This window comes from Rhea americana, unplaced genomic scaffold, assembly GCF_003343005.1.
Source record: "Rhea americana isolate MKP2758 unplaced genomic scaffold, rheAme1 scaffold_312, whole genome shotgun sequence".
In the NCBI taxonomy this organism is placed as follows: domain Eukaryota; kingdom Metazoa; phylum Chordata; class Aves; order Rheiformes; family Rheidae; genus Rhea; species Rhea americana.
Window position 1 is genome coordinate 87714 of NW_028186438.1, and position 16624 is coordinate 104337.

A 16624-nucleotide genomic window follows, 5' to 3' on the forward strand; every position below is an offset into this window, starting at 1 on the left:
CCAGCCCCTTTCTGTTGGTAAGGACAAGGTCCAGCAGGACACCCTTCCTCGTAGGCTCCTCCACCACCTGTGACAAGAAGTTATTATCAATGCACTGCAGGAGCCTCCTGGACTGTTTGTGCCTTGCTGTGTCATCCTCCCAGCAGATATCAGGGTGGTTGAAGTTCCCCATGAGAACCAGGGCCTGTGATTATGAGGCAACTTCCAGCTGTCTGTAGAAGGCCTCACTGACTTCCTCTTCCTGATCAGGTGGCCTGTAGTATAAACCCACGACAGTGTCCCCCATGTTAGCCTGCCCTTTGATCTTTACCCATAATCTCTTGACTGTCTCCTGCTCCTCCACCCCTAGGCAGAGCTCGATGCATTCCATCTGCTCTCGCACATAAAGAGCAACTCCACCACCTTACCTTCCTGGCCTGTCTTTCCTAAAAAGCGCATAGCCATCCATGACAGCATTCCAGCCATGTGAGCTATCCCACCATGTCTCTGTGACTGCAATGAGATCATGGCCCTGCGACCGCACACAGATCTCTGGTTCCTCCTGTTCATTCCCCATGCTGCGTGCATTGGTGTACAGGCATTTCAGAGAGGTAGTCAAGCCTAGGAACTATAGCATTGGATACTGTGGTCAAATATCTGTTTTCAGACTCATCACAGAACTCTAAGTTTTCCTTTGTGGAAAAGCCACACTGTTTTATATCCGTACTTGAAATATTTAAGGAGTGCAGACACATCGAGGAATAAATGTCATCACTGACTAAAGCTGTAACAAACTCTGCTGGCAGTTCCTTTTTATTTTGTATGCCATAAGCACAATTCTGTTTTATCTTAGACCAATACAGGAATAAGAGCTCTGCAGGCATATTTCCTGTAGTGCATATTTTCATGTAGAGCTGTATTTGCATAGCAGGGCAAATGATCGAAAATGCCCTATTGTAATGTAATACWCTCTGGTTTTGATTAGCACTTTTCAAAAGCTTTTGACAAGCCTTTCCCCAGCCCCTCATTTGCACACCACTGACTGGAAGTGCTTCGTCTTGGTGATTACAGAACATCCAAATGCAATAAGATAAACAGAGATACGTTTGCAGCTACTGCTTGTTCTGGCCAAGAGGTTTCTCAACCTTTTTATAGTATTTACCGTTCACATTTCTTGCAGGCCTTACTAGTCRACATTCCTATTTCTAAAAGTCCAGCTATGCCCTGTACAAATGCAGGCCAGGCAGGGGACCAAATGGAGCTATCTTCTCTATCAATAATGTTTTGACATGAGTGGAATGTTTTAGATACCATCCTGAAGTCAATAAGATTTAACTTATTCAGATACTTTTGAAAGTTGTATTTGAGGTTCTTATCTGCTCCCATCTTGTTATTCCGAGAGAGAGACCCTCAGTCTTTCTGAATATCTTCTGCGTTTCTCAAGATAACCTTGAAATTACACACAGATTACTGTATTCTAGAAGGACCTTTTGCTGAACCAGCACAAATTTGACTACAGCTGCAGAATCTGACCCTAGACTGATATTTAAGTGTTTAGTTAAAGCTAATGTTCAAGTGCTGGAGTCATCTTTTGTTCCCTTTGGTGGTGTAATCACATGTGTCCAAGCACTATTCTGAAGGCCTCATTCTCAATCTGTGTRTAATTTTTTTCCATTTTTGTCAGGGTGCATAATGCATATGTAATGAATTTCACATTGCCATCTGGCAATCTGTGTGAGATCACAGCTCCCACTCCAACAGGAGAGTTATCACAAGCCAAGATTATAGGTAAAGGGGATCATCATTGACCAACACCTGCACAGAAGACTATTCTGTTGTAGCTGTTGGCTTTTCTGCAACTCCTTCCAATATTGACCTTTTTATTTTCTAGAGGTTGTTCAAGACAGTTCACAGACTATTCATCACCAAAAGTCCTCATTATGGTGTATTTAAGGTTGTCTGTGGCATCTATTATCCTTCTAGAATGTAAAGTCTGGTGAAATTTGAATCTTGGAAAACCAGGAAATGGAGAGTTCTGGTCAATAGGAATGCAATCTAAACACCAAAATTAGAAGAAGGGCTTGTAAAATGTATTTAATTATTTTTCTATGCACTTTTCCCTAGGTGCAGAGTTTGACCRTTGGGCAGGGTGGACAATGGTCTGTCGACAGCATGGCTTATCTGAATATAAGTTTTGTCGTAGCACAGAGAATGCGTTTGGCTCTGAGCGGGGAACGTGGGTCTTGTTCCTCAGTGTTTTATGATGCCTGAGGAGGTATTGAGCACTGTGAGTTCTTCTGAGCTTTGCTCCACGAGCGCAGTCACGACTCGGTTGGCMCACCCTTCAGTGCTCCACGTTCTGTTTTTTATGAATGTGTTTTTTGCTGAAATTGGCATCTGGAAAGACGGGATAGAACRAGGTGCATTTGACCTCCTGGTTTTGTCATTAACTTTACCATTTTTAACAGAAATGGTTCTGAGTCTCTTTCAAGCCACTAAAAGTTGTCATCTAGATTTTCGGTAAGTTTCTATGTAAYTCACTAAAGATAAGGAGTGTTATGGGACTACTGAGGGATCTCTGGTGGGCCATGCACCTTAGGTGAGCCTGGAAGATGGCTGCAAAGTGCATTTTGGGCGTGGGAATGGGAGAGATCCCAAACATGGGCCACAGTGACAATTTTATTCTATGATGGGTGCAGTGAATAAAATTGCGTTGGAATATACTGGGATTTCTGTCTCTTTAACCTCTCATCCCCTGCTATGCCTTGCACCACAATCTGCCCTCAACAGTTTTTCGGTTTACCTCCTCACACCTCACCAAGCAGTTAGCATTTTAGAAGCTGCTTTTTAATAAAAGGTTGTTTCTTGCTGTCTGGTACTCATTTGCTGGGAACCTCAATGTAAGCAGCAGCTTCTTGGTACACCAGACATGGATAGCTTTCCTGTCCTCCAGCTGAACTGTTCCCTCCTGTCTCAGGGCAGGCATTCTCATCTTACCCAGCCCACACACACATTCAAGCCAGCTTCCTTGGCTGACTCCTGCCAATTCTTAGTATTTTTCTTGTTTTCACATTTAAAGTATGATATTTTAAATCTCCTGATAGCTRTAGTTTAACTTTAACCTCTAGCAGGCCACTGAACAGCACCAGGAATCTAATCCTGTGGTATAGAGGTCCAGGGTCCCTTAATTGCCTTAATTTTTAAAAATACTAACCTTAGCTCTGCAATGCAACCCAGCCCAGTCAAGTCACCCCCTCTGCTTTACACTGCATTACTGTGGGATGATTCCAATATTTCCTTTTATTTTCATCAATTCCTCTTTCTCTTCCTGTCCAGCACTCTTTGCTTTGCACAGACTGTCAGCTGCCCCCAGATCGTACAAACTGAGCTGGGGAGAAGGTGCAATGTGGAAGCCACAAGGACAATTATAAAAGGGAGAAGGCAAAAGCTGCCAGGCCAAGGAAGTGATGKAAACAGGGCAATGAGCCAGCACTGGGCAGTTTAGTTCCAGAAATTCAGGATCCAGCATTAGCATCTGTGATCCCTTAGTACAGGCACCACTGATTTTGCACACAGCCAGATTTTTGATCAGAATGTGCTATCTTCCTCACAGAAGTAATTGAGTCTTCTTTGATTTTTATTTGGCTGGCCCAGATGCTTCCTGAGGCTAGAGTTATGAATTTCATGTGAAATTCTTTAATACAAAGCATGAAAGCAGGGCTGGGCACCCAGATGCCTTTCTCTCAGTGAACATCCCTAATCACTAGGCTGGGGCATCTGGCTGCCCCTCCTGCCAGTGCAGCGGGTGGTCGTTCACAGCTTCTTCCACTCACTAGGTTATTGCAGCTTGCAACCTTGTGGCAATGGATGAAAGTGGGCAAGGAGGCTCATCTCTAGGGCAAGAGATTTAAGAATCTCTTAGGAATAATGTTTAAGAATGCATTAATTTACTTGAGGTATAATGCAGTATTAATGTCTAGCTCCCAGGTTTTAATGATTACTGGCTGTGAAAGAAAACTGATAAAAACATCACATTTGTAGTAGGAAAGAAAAAAACAGTCAATTGTGATGTGAAAAGGGCTGCTTAGTGCTGGAATGAGATTTCTGGACGTGTGCCTAGATGTTGCAGTAGTACTCTCAGGCCTAAACACTTATAAACTGGGAGCAAGGGGGGAAAAAGAAAGCTCACAATGTATACTCTTGAGAAATGTTCAYATTTTAGGCAGTTCTGTGATTTTAGAGACTTGACTCAGGATTTTCAAACACTAAGAGCTGGCAGTACTGTGTGAGACATATGTTGGTATGTAGTATTAGCATCCACAAATACAATTAACTCAACCTGTTTCAGCTACTATTTTGTGTATTCTTATAAAATACTTCCAGCCCTGGCCTGCTGCTAATGTGCTTCCTATGTATATACCTAAACACACACACTTGCAGAATAGCAGTTGCTGTGCTCTGAAATGTAGCCATCATCTTCATTCCCATTTCCGAGAATCTGAAGCTGTGTTACAGTGGTGCCTATGGCTGGCCCAGGAGGAGTCAGCCACCACACAAACAACAGATTTATATGCATGTGCCTAACACTTCCCAAACAATTMACTTTTTAAGCTGGGGAACCTCTTTTAGGGGGTTTTAAAAAGACCAACAGAAGGATGGAGGAGGTTGAGGGTGGCTGCATCATGCCAGGCGACTTCAAAAGTTAAACTTGTTTTTATAAATATCCTTCATGTAAATGTCATTTTCTCTGATCAGAATAAGGCCAATTTCCTGGATAAACTCAGGTGCCACTGAGCCCTGGATTCCAGAAGGGATCAGCATTTGGGAATGCGGGTCTTTGGCCAGAGAGCCACCCCATGCTGGGCCGTAGGCTGAACCTGGGGAGAAGGAGGAGGGAGAGGAGGAGGCAGGGGAGCACCAGGGAGGGCGATGCTGGTGGCGTGGAGGCGAGAAGGCACTGAGCGGAGGCAGGGCCTCGGGTGGTGATAAAGGGTCGAGGACAGGGGAGTAGGAGCTGCCATGCACAGAGACAAGGGGTGAAGTGTGGRGCCTGAAATGGGAGGAGATAAGATTTCATGCTTTTTTCTTCTTTTCCGAGGGACATTTATTTCGAAGCCGGGTGGTATGTCAGTCCTTACTCTCACTGAGTGATGAACCAGTGCTGAGAATCCTGTAATATGCCGCGTGGCCAGATACGTGTCACTTTTTTTTTTTTTATGTATTCTGCTGAGGGGAAGTTAAACTTCCATCTTTGTGTGGCTTCCATCTGTGTCATACACCCAAAGGTTACTGGGCTCTCTGCTCACCTGCTTCAAGYGTAGTTGGAAAACTGTTGAGAAAAACTACCCAAGTTACAGATTTGGGTGTTTATTCCACGCACAACAAATTTACCACCGTTAACATCACTACTAGGGCTTGTAGCCACCAGCTTTGCTGGTCCTAGCCTGGTCTCTTCCAGCGCAGTGATCTCCTGTAATAGGATTCCACTGCCTGATTGGTGACATCTTTTTGCCCTGGGCAAGCTCAGATGAAGGCACTGCTCAAGGGCACTTAATTTTCATGCAAACCAAGACGTATCATTTCGATGCTGGMTTTTTGACAGCAGTCTCACTTGTTATGCACTATGTCTTTAATCAGTTGTTAACCTTAAGGAAACGCAACTGGGTTGTCTTCAGATAGTTCACCAATCAAACATGTAATCATGTCAAATGATTCACATGTTCCTTTGACTGGAAATGACATMAATTGATGTTGATTATATTTCATAATTCTATCCTGGAAAATCCATGTCTGCTTTTCCAAATGTTTTAGGAAAACATTGCTTATAAAAAACAGTCTCTTTGCTGATCACCCACTGAGAGCTGTGTTGCATCACTGAAGCTTCCATAAAGCTCAAGGAAGAAATTTGCTCGCAGCAAATATTTTTTTTAATGTGTAGAACTGAGCATTCTTGTTTGCAATAACTGCTGCAGCTGTCAGATACAATAATGCAAGAGAAGTTCACATTTTCTGTCTCTTTCATTGGTTCAGCATGGGTACACAGAAAATTGCCTTACTAGATCAGAGCATCTGGGCTGTACCCTGCCTCTGCTTGATTGCTAGGATTTGGTACTTCAGCAAAAAATAGTCCCTTCTCACATASTGCCAGGCTGTCAAGGGGATGGAAGTTGCTTCTGTGGCCTTACAGGAGTAATATATGCCCAGGAGGTTTGATTCATCCAGTCTAATCAGGCATGATTAAAAATGTTATTGTCAAGTGAAATCTGTTTTTAAAGCAAATTACAGCATTAGGCTCTGACCTCTCATGGCAGCAAATTCCACAGCCAGGCGACGTGCTGTGGGCTGAAGCGTTTCCTCTGCTTCTTGCGGCTGTGTTAGCTGCAACGGCAGTGAGTGATCCCATGCTCCTGTGATGGAAAAGCACAGAAACAAGAAACTCGCAGACCTTTTGAGACAAACAACTGTTTCCAGTTCATTGAAAGAGAAAAAGCAAAATTTTCTTGACTAGGAGACCTACTGCGTGTCCTCAGAAATGCTACATAGCCCTGTTGAGGCAGGAGAGAGGCAGCTCGAAGGAGAGCCTCGGCCCCGGGGGGCAGTGCCCATACAGCCCCTAAAGACAAGGCAAACAGCATGTGTGGCAGCAGCTGCAGGAAATCTGCTCCGAAGGAGGTGGCCACACTGTGCTGCAAACCACTGGCTCATTGCTGGCACCACACGCTTGCTCTTTTCCTGAGACCTCGCACTCTGAGGCTGAGTTGGACTCCTTGAGCAGGCAATAGAGTCTAGCCCCTTACTTGCTTTAATGGTGGAGTAACAGAAGCATCAGGTACTCCCACTAAATTTTCAGAAAAATATGCTGCCTTCAGGATGGAAGCATTGAATTTAAAGAGAAGCAAGGGCTAACCAGCTATGGACCCTTAGGCAGAAAGACAGAGCTCAGATTGGAAGAGCAGCGTCTTCCAGTATTGGTGGATGCTTTCACTCTATCTCTATCTCAGACAGGTTTTGTAGGTAGGCATAATATCTTTTATTAGGCTAACTGGAATAGTTGGAGGAGCTATGCGTGTTTTGAATCTGACAAAGGAAGGCTGCTGTACTCTGAGGCAGGTCTGATGATTTCAATTAAACCAGCTGATCTAGTAGAAGAAACCACTTTGGCTACAAGCCTTGTCTTGCTGATGCCTTTCGATGACTATGGCCATGTAAGTAGCATGGCTACATATATGCATATGGCCTTGTGTATGTGTGTGTTTATGTATAAATATATATAAATATGCATGCCTTATATGGAGCATTAGTGTCTGCAAGGGCATGCATGTGTTGCAGACTTTCCTGACTACCCGTTGCCACTCAGTGCTTTGTTGAGCTGTATTCTCCCCTGCTCAGTCATCTCTTGGCTAAAGTCTTGTACCTTTTCACTCCTGTTGAGGACACAGTCAGTCTGATCTGGCTGTGCATGGTCCAATCATGGAGCAGACAAAGCAGGTCACTTGTTGGTGCTACCACTCCCTGCAGCTCAAAGTGAATACATGACTGTCATCCTCAGCTTTGTCTCCACGTAGATGGAAATCCATTTGGATTCACTAACTATCCCTTTCTTCTGTGAACACGAGGATCTGGTCCCCAAACTTTCCGCTGCCTCTGATTTGTTTCCCTAAGAGGTGCTCGGCTATGTCATCCCCCTAGACTTTCACCAGTGTCCAGCCTGCCTGTGCCTGTGACTGCTGCTCTCCTACCAAGGCTGTCCTGTCTGTGGTGGGCAGGACCTCACTTTCCCTCCATACTTGGTGCCCTTCTGTGATGGTAGAAACCAGCTGAGGCTCCCCAACAACCTGCCCTGCTCCCAGCCCTGGGCTCCCACCTCAGAAATGTGGCTGGATCATCTTTCCAGACCTTGCTGATTTCCTCCATTTGCTTGTCCTCTTTTGTTTCAGGTCTAGCATCTTCCTATGGAGAAAATATCTATTTTTCTCAATTTGCCATGTATCTGCAATCCGCTCATTAATTGGCACCATTATCAGCACGGTAATATTTCCAGCCTTTCTCCCTTCTCAGCTTTCAATGAGCAAAAAAATGAGCAAAATCTTCTACCAACTCCCATTCCCTGGGCTTTCTTCCCCTTCATAATCTTGTGGTTTTCTAGTTTCTCTCCATCAGTCCCATCATCCCATGTTTACCTTATCCTCAGCTCCCATAGCAATACCTTCCCTTGGTTCTCATCCAAATGTCATAATTGTTAGTGCTTGTTCCATTTTCATGTTCACAGGAGCATATTCTGCCCTGCCCTGCCTGTAGAAATGGTCCCTTGGTCATACCATTTTTCCTTTGGTGCCCTAATTTAGTGTTGTTTTTAGTACCTTTATTTTATACTGACCAAGTATGTATTTCTTTCCCTTTCCACATTCTTACTTTTGTCATTCTTATCATAGCTCCCCTGACCAGTCCGGTCAGCCTGTTGCCTGGAAGATAGCGAATCCCTTCATGCTGGGACAAAACTCTTCGTCCTCTCCCAGTGTCCTCCGCCCAGGTGGGCCTGTGGGGTGTCACACCCTCACAGTGTCCTCCTCCAAATGCTCTATCTTGTGAGCACCTCTCTGACAAGAGGTTCGTTTCTCAGATCTCCTTTGTGCTGTCTGCCTTGGTTTACAGTTTGACCTTTTGACTATAATTACTTTCCACTGCCATTCTGCTTCCCCATGAGTCATCTGCAATATTTTGGGAGGCAAGCATGCCAGTATCCAAATGCACTGTTAGCATCTTCACCTAGCTGTGTCAGAAGACAAGATAATCCTAGAGTGATGTGCCAGCCTTGGCTCAGGAGAAATAGCAYGCTGTTCTGTGGTTCACCTCTTCTCTTCTCCCAGTCTTCTCCGTGTCTGTGTTTTCTGGGTGTTGGGAGATCTCGCTTTGGGAGAAATTAGCAGCATTCCTGCAGGTTAGCAGTTTCCACAGCATTCCCTGTAGGTTGCCTTCCACACTCAGATTAAGGATGGATGCACTAGCATTCTCCTAGTGGGCTGCAGTGTTCTGCTTTCATGTCTGTCCTCTAGCCAAAGATCCTTCCCTGTCTTTGCCAGCTCAGGGGTTGCTACCACAGTGCCCATGCATAGACCTGTCTTGCATCTAATCTTGCAGCCTGCCACTCTCTTTCTCCGAAGTAGCTACTGGATTTCCTTGTCTACTGGATTATCTTAGTCACTTGCTTTTCTCCTGTCCTGAATGAATGACTTTTCTTCTCTGTTCTTTGCTTTTATTGTCCTCTTGATTCTTTTCCAAGGAACTAGCATCTTAGAACTTGAAATCAATGTTGTGCTGCCAAAGGCAAAGCTGAAAATACATAAAGCCTTTCTCTTGAGGTGGCAACACAGTGAGCAAGGCTTTTCGTGCTCTTTTGGGTCACATTATTCCCTTCTCCTTGCCTTTCCTTAACCTTTTTCTTTAGTGAAATTTAATTTTCATCTCCTGTATAGCTTTTCCTGATCATGACATTTACAAGACTGGCAAAGCTAAATAATATCCTATTTGCTTGGGATGCTTCTTCAAGCTCTGGGCAATTATTTTCTGACTCAATCTGAAACTCCCCTGGTGTTTATTATAAATATTAATAGGTTTAGTTTCATGAGGTCCCTGGGAGATAAAATGATTTTATCCTTTTTTTTTTACAGTTGTGGACCCAAAATATAGTGTTTAAAGTCAAAGCTGCCTAGCATGCCTAGATTTAGATGCTAGACCTAGATTTCTCAGAAGCTCTGGCATGTAGCATTACTGTCCACCCAGCTCCCATGGCTTTTGGTGTCACCCAGTCAATGCTCAGACTCAGGGTTATCTAGTCAGTCTCCAAGGAAATGGTTGATGGGCAGGACCATTAATGACCAATTCTGGACATTTACATTTAAGTATATTGATTACTCTCAAGTAGAAGCCCTGTGGGAGAGGATCTGTGTCTCTGGAGCAGTTTCTGTTAGTCTGAGATTGTCCTTTCTTGTGCTGTGACAGCCTCCTCATTTGATGCATATTTTCCAGCTTCTGCAAGAATTGAGATGAGATCTCATGTGGACCAGCTTCCTCTGATAGTCCTTTATCCAGTCTGTTCTCATCCAGCACTATACGACAGGTATGGGATACAGGTTCAGGTTTCCCTCCAGTGCAGATGCACAGTGAGGTTGAATGTCCACTGCTCTAGCAGTGCTAGCTGTGGCATTTCCTGCATGTCCATCCTTTGGGAAACGCTTCCCAAGCAGAGGCTGAGATGCCTCCACCACACTTCTCTTCCCAGGAGAGGGGAACATGCCCCAGCAGACCTAGACTGTTCAACGCTTTCCTGTCAAGCTTAGCTCTTTCTGCCCCAGCTGGCCCCATCACAATGGGGGCTCCTCTCTCCAGTCCATGTGCCCCTCTAATGCAGAATTTGACTCTTTGGACTCACTGTCCAAGTCCGCTGCCATTAAGGCCTGATCCTCCAGCTCCATCCTGGACATTCCCCCACGTTCTCCCTTCATCCTCCCATATTCCTGTATCCAGCATACTCAGGTGAATTCCCTTAGCTTGTGCTTTTCACCTCCTGAGGACCTTTATTTAGTTGCCCTTGCTGTAGCTGATGTTCCTCCTACTTTATATAACACAAGTCTTCATGTTTGTTGGTGCATCCCACTGCAGTCTCCAGTCTCTCATGGAGGCACCTCTGCCTGCTCCTGTTAGTCTTCAAGCACTTACTTGAAGTCATGTTTTGCAAGTACGAATTGATTCCCGGACCGAGGAACTGTTTCTGCGTGTCTTTATTACGGTGGCCTGGAACAGTCCCTGTATCTTCCCGTCACAGTCTCTGCTTACGTCAGAAGGATGAAGGCCCGGAGGAGGACCCATAGCATAACCTGTGTTTATGAGTAAGAGTGTAGTGATGGCAGTGGAGAAGGGCAGAGCATTGACTGTGCAGAGGCCACATTGCTTCTTCACTGACTCCCTAATTGTTGCACAGGTGTTGCTTGGACTCAACATGTAGCAAAGCAGCCTGACAATGGAGCTGTGAGAGGGCAGAGACCCACTGGCTCCGGTTTCCATTTCTAACCTATTTCCTACCTTACTGTAGGACTGCCTGTGTTGGGGTGGGAAGCCAGATCTGACATGTTAAGAAGAGAGCTGCACAGGTACTGCAGAGCCTCGAAAGGTCCATTTTGAAACAAATTTCTGTGGATAACACTGATCAGAGCTAGCTGCTCACATTGCTCAGCCCTGCCTCTTTCATCCCCATGACTCTKTTGGTGTGAGAAGCACCCACCAGCCCTTCCTTTACAGTTCCTCACTTCTTTCCCAACAATTTCCTATTTGCCCTAGTGATGAGGACAAGAATGGTGCTACCCTTCTCTGCCTGCAGTGCTGCCTGTTTCTTCTTCACCCTCTGTTCTTCCTGGCCCACATGCAAACTATTCTGATAGGTCCTCTGATCCCGACTCACAGGTCCCTGAGGCTGTGGCCTGCAGGCTCAGGAGAACCCTAAGCAACTAATGTCTTTCGGGAAGAAGAAATAACAGGAGAAGAATCTAGGGGGAAAGGAGGTGGGGCAGCTCTCCATGTAACATTCCAGGTTAGCAAGACAATTCTTGTTTCTCCCAGTTCACGCTGAAGATTCACTCTAAATTGAAAACTTCACATAGTAATAATGTTGAATATTTCTAATACCAGTTTCTTATTAATTGGTCTCCATCTAACAAAGCAGCTGTATACAGCACTCACCATACAATTTTGGCTTTTATTTTAGTTAATTTTGCTTATAAGCAATAGAATTTTTTTTGAAGTTTATTTGAATCCCATCTAGCCTGGGCAGTGTTCACATTTGACTACCTAAAATAATATTCCATTAAAAAAGACAGGAGTTTTGACTGATGGATTGTTTTCCACCAGTTACTAATGTCTACTTGCAAAAGTATGTATTTTATGCATGCAAAGGTGCATGATAGAGGAAGAACAATGGGATAATGGACTCTGTAATCAAGTCAAGTTTGAGATTAAATGTATTATCTTCCCAAACAAGCCAGCAAAAGTGTCAGTTCTCATGGCATGTGTCAGCTGCTTTAGAAGTTCAAGGAAGTTAGGAGAGGCAGAATGACAGCAAAACCTCCTGCTTCATTTTAATGAAGATTTCTGTTTGTTCCTGCAGTTGAAGTGAAAATTGAAGTTGTGATACCTGAGAAGGAGAGAAGCAAGGAAGAGATGTCACCCAATGGGAAAGCCAGTCCACTTGTTTACAAAGTCAATGGGACTGCCCGGCATTATCATCTTGAGGAACATCCCATTGCCAGCAATCCCTACCACAATCCAAAGGATGTGGTGGAAGCATCTGTGTGCCATGTGAAGGACCTTGAAAATGGACAGTAAGTGCCTAAAACCTTTACAGGAAATCTGTAAAAACCTCTGGGGGCTTTATATCCTGAACTGAACCCATTATCTTATTCTTTACAGCTTCTGAAAATGATCATTTAATTTAGTAAAATGACTTTTGTTCTTTTTTTCATAGTAATAAAATAACTTAATGGATGGGTGACAACTTCTGTTTTATGCCAGAATGACTGCTATTCTTTTACAGACTGCCCAGTCTGCCCTAGGGCTCTTCTTAGAAAGACTTGATGGTCTGTAGCATGACTTCTCAACAGACTCTGTTTTGCTTGCTTTAGACAATCCTGTTGATTGTTTTTCAGTTTAGTGTTCTAGTCTTAGTATCTTTACAAAGCAGCATAAACAGACCAAACATGCGTTGAGCTGTTGGGAGTAAATCAGGTACTGCAGTGGAGTAGTTCTGTGTCCTGTTTTTCTAGCTGAACTCATTTCTTTCAACTTCTTTGTTAGTTGAGAATGGAATTTTCCAATTCGTTTGCTAATGGAATCGCACTTCAGCTGTGTACAGTTTCACTACACTGATATAAGTGTTCTCTTAAGTCTGGGAAATGTATATCTCAGTCACTATGCTTTACAGGCAAGTGTTTTTGTTTGGGACAGCTGTGCCTTTTCTGCAGCGAGTTCCATTGATCTAATCTAACATCCAAGCAGGCTCCGTCACTGTATGAAGTAAAGCATAGTTTGAAATAACCTTTTGCTCCAAAGAGCTTTGACTGATATCAGATGTGTGGGAAACAGTAAGATTCTGGGAGCTATTTGCTTTATATTTAAATTATTTATATTTTATAAATTATATTTTAAATTATTACATTTAACTATATTCTAGAGTCCCTCGTGTAATACAAACTACTTTTTGTGTTAAATTTAAGGAGTTTCAGGGACTATTAATTATTCATGTTAGGTAAATTTATCCAGGAATAAACAATGATTTTTAACTGTGATGGAAATTTAAGTATTAGAATGTTCTACATGGGGATGTGTTAGATTCTCTATTGATTTAAATCTTCAGAATAATTTTGGCTGACTTTCTGCAATCTCTGCTGCAGCTCAGAGAGAAGTACTTGTGGTCCAGCTGACATTAGTGAATGACAGTCTCTGGGTGAGAGGTTGAGGTGAGGAGTCAGTAAAGATACAGTGGACTTCAAGGAAAACATAGTGGATACAGGGCAGTGGGAGGGAAATTGTGGGTAACCTTTCATTTAATGTTTGAGTGAGCAGCAGTACCAAGGCAGGGGAACATTACCTCTGGAAGGGGGCAGGCAGTTACTGGGATTGCCTCGTAGCTGGAATGAAGCAAAAAGAGGAGACTATCCTGGGAAATATTAATTGCATGGTGGAGGTCCTGATGGTTAATCTGCTGTACAAAGTTTCCAGTGTCAGGAGGTTTCCAATGGCTTCTGTGATTATTGCAGTGCAGAGGTACCAAGTTTTCTTGGGGCAGGTTCTGCTATCTTTGTGTTTGGTCCTGGTTAGTAAAAGAGTGTGTTCTGCTTTGTTGCCCCTGTGCAAGAAGGATGTTGGAAAATTAGGTCTTAGATAAACACGTTGAGTTATTAATGGACTGGAAAACATRCAGTATAGTAGATTAAAAGATTAAAAGAGCCTAGTCTACTCTGCTGCTCACAGAGAAGATAAAGAATGATTTGATATTAATGTATAAGTACATACCTACAGAAGGCTATAACAGAAAGTATCTGTCTAGCAGGCAAAAGCTAAAGCCAGGGCTAGAAGCTGAAGTCAGTCTGGAAAATGGATTCACGCTGTAATCACATATGCAGTTAACCATTGAAAAAAATTTACCAAATACTGCAGTGGATTTTCCATCAGTGGGCATTTCTAAATTGAGACTGGCTCTTTTTCTAATAGATTCAGTCTACTTCAAAAGAGAGGTAACTGCAAGAAGATTCCGTGGCCTGTGTAAGCAGTGGGTCAGACCGGAGGAGCACCAGTCTCCTCTTGTTCTGCAATTCAGATTTTCTGGGGTGCTTCTTTTAAGGACTGTATTGAAGCACAGGTGTGTATGGGGCACAGCAGTTGCATGAGGCATCGCCATATATAGTTTTARTCATCTCTAAGTGGTACTAGTGGAGTTGCAAGCATAAAGTAATCTTTCTGCCCACCCTTTTTATCTTTTTGGATTGTCTCCACAGAACAAGTAAAAGATTCTGGAATGAAAACACTTGCCACTGCTATACCCAGTCTCCAAGTAGGCTAACAGGGAGTGGGATGGGGAGAACACAGTGGGGATGTTCTGGGGCCAGATACCCRAAGAAAGTTTAGTGTTCCCTCACCTTGTTTGCAGACGTCCTTCAGAGCTGAGTTTTAGCTAGTGCTTCGCAGGTAGAGAATGGAACAGGACAACAAGATGACTTCTCAAGTGAGTAAATAGCTCAGCTGGAAACACTTCAGTATAAATCGCTGTCTCATTCACTTTTGGAATTAGCATGTCATGAGATGTCTTGCTTTGTGTTGCCTTCAAGGTGTCAGGTCTTGTTTTTGACTCTCTCAGATCATGCAGTTCTTTAGGTAARTTGTAAACTCTTTCACTTATCTTATCTTTCTGTAAGATTGTGGTTGTCATGTAACAAGAACCACAGGTTTTATCTGAAATATTGCACAGCTGAGGAATGCAGTAGGACTTGTGGTGGTTTATTCACATTTTGCTGACTGAAGGATGTCTAAGTGCCAGGTCCCTACACAGGGAGAGAGCAGAGCTACATTGCTCRGGAACAGGGGTTCCAAGGCAATTTACTTGAACAAAATGACTCCCAAGGGCAAGTCTGACAAACAACTGTACTGTTGTTTTGGCCTGAGGTAGTAAGGAACTTAAACATCTGCCTTTACTGTAGTGGGACAATTCATATAGGTGAAGCAGGCCCATGCTTGAAGACTTGTTCAAGGTAGGTTTGGGTGTTCCAGGTGGGCTYGTAGGCTGACCACTGGTCTAGCCTCCACAACAGTGAAGGAGATGATGGAGATGGGTRCTTCTGTAGCCTGGATGCAGGAGACAAGACAGAGTCACCATGTTACCCAAASAGAAATAAGCAAGTGTGCTCTGTTGCACAAGCAAAGTGAGTCTGATTCATCTGAGACCTAGAGACGTAACACTTACATACCTCACTCATGGCTTGCACACAGCCCGGTAGGTTTCTTGAGCACAAAATTTGCTGTGTGTACACCAGACATGTATACAGTACACCATATATGCTAGGCTTGTTGTACTGATGATCCACTTAGTACAAGGGGAATGGTCAGGATTTCCGGATAAACATCAGTTCTGCTGGGACAAGATTTATGAGTGGAAGAGAGGAGGACACCTCCTCTCTTCCACCCAGGGAAAAGCAGCTCTATGCTAGCTGTATGCCCAGCTCCCTGCAAGAGGAGGACTCGCTCCTTGTCTCTCCTTTGCATTCCTTGACTGTTAGCTGAAAGACTCTGCCTTAGGTAAACAGCTTCTGATAATCATATTGGAAAGAGGTTCAGCACTTCACACAGGTCTGAAGACCGTACTGGTAGGCAGGGTGTATTGGGTGTTGTGGGCCATTGGTTGGAAAGGGACTCGCTGCATGAGGAGAAAAGGAGGTGAGGATAGGAGAGGTTTGAATGAAAGCCTAATGGAGACAATGTGAGAGAGCAGAGAGCTGGAGTAAACTTTTCAGTGCTGGGCAAAGTCACTCTCATTTAACAATCCTTGGGTAGCCTGCACTGGCTCTATGGCTAAAAATCTTAGGGCTCTGCTGACCCTGAGTGTCACAAACTGCAGGAYAGCTCCAGCAAAGCCTACAAAGCTATTTCTCTTCAGCTGCTGGGTCTTGGTTCATTTTTCCAACCGACATCTTGTTTAGTCAGGACCTAAGTGGAAATGAAACCAGCCTATTCCAGGCATCATTGCCTACTATCATCATTTGAGACAAACTGAGAAGAGAGGAAGGAACCAAAGCAGGTTTCTTGAAACTTAATCAGTAATTGCTTTATGTTAAATGGTGTCCTCTAATGGTGAATTGCAGATTGCTGAAGGTAAGTGAGGTGGAAAGGTTTTTCTAAAAGGCTACTTTCGAAGACTAATGACTGTTTTAATCACTAATTCAGGAGATGGGGATGCTGCAGTAACTTTTTCTGTCCTTGCAGATAGGATGTGTGATTGGCAAAGTCACATTTTTGGCCAGGACAGTGGTGGCCAGAGCTTCAGCATGGTTTGGCTTGTAGGGAAAGAGTCAGGTGAATGCACTCCAGTGTGTGTGTGTGCGTGTGT

At 43.9% G+C, this 16624-nt stretch overlaps 2 protein-coding genes across 2 annotated transcripts in view; one reads left to right on the plus strand and one right to left on the minus strand.

Moving 5' to 3' along the window:
- LOC146592927 (uncharacterized) overlaps positions 1–10481 on the minus strand; it is a 13996-nt gene extending 3515 nt beyond the window's left edge. The window contains exon 1 of the mRNA XM_085310177.1: positions 10409–10481. Within this exon, the coding sequence (XP_085166303.1) occupies positions 10409–10481 (73 nt within the window). The remainder of the gene's footprint in view (positions 1–10408) is intronic.
- The window catches only part of AIFM3 (AIF family member 3), a 64271-nt gene that overhangs the window by 3574 nt on the left and 44073 nt on the right, over positions 1–16624 (plus strand). Inside the window, exon 2 of the mRNA XM_085310173.1 lies at positions 12137–12350. Within this exon, the coding sequence (XP_085166299.1) occupies positions 12137–12350 (214 nt within the window). The remainder of the gene's footprint in view (positions 1–12136; positions 12351–16624) is intronic.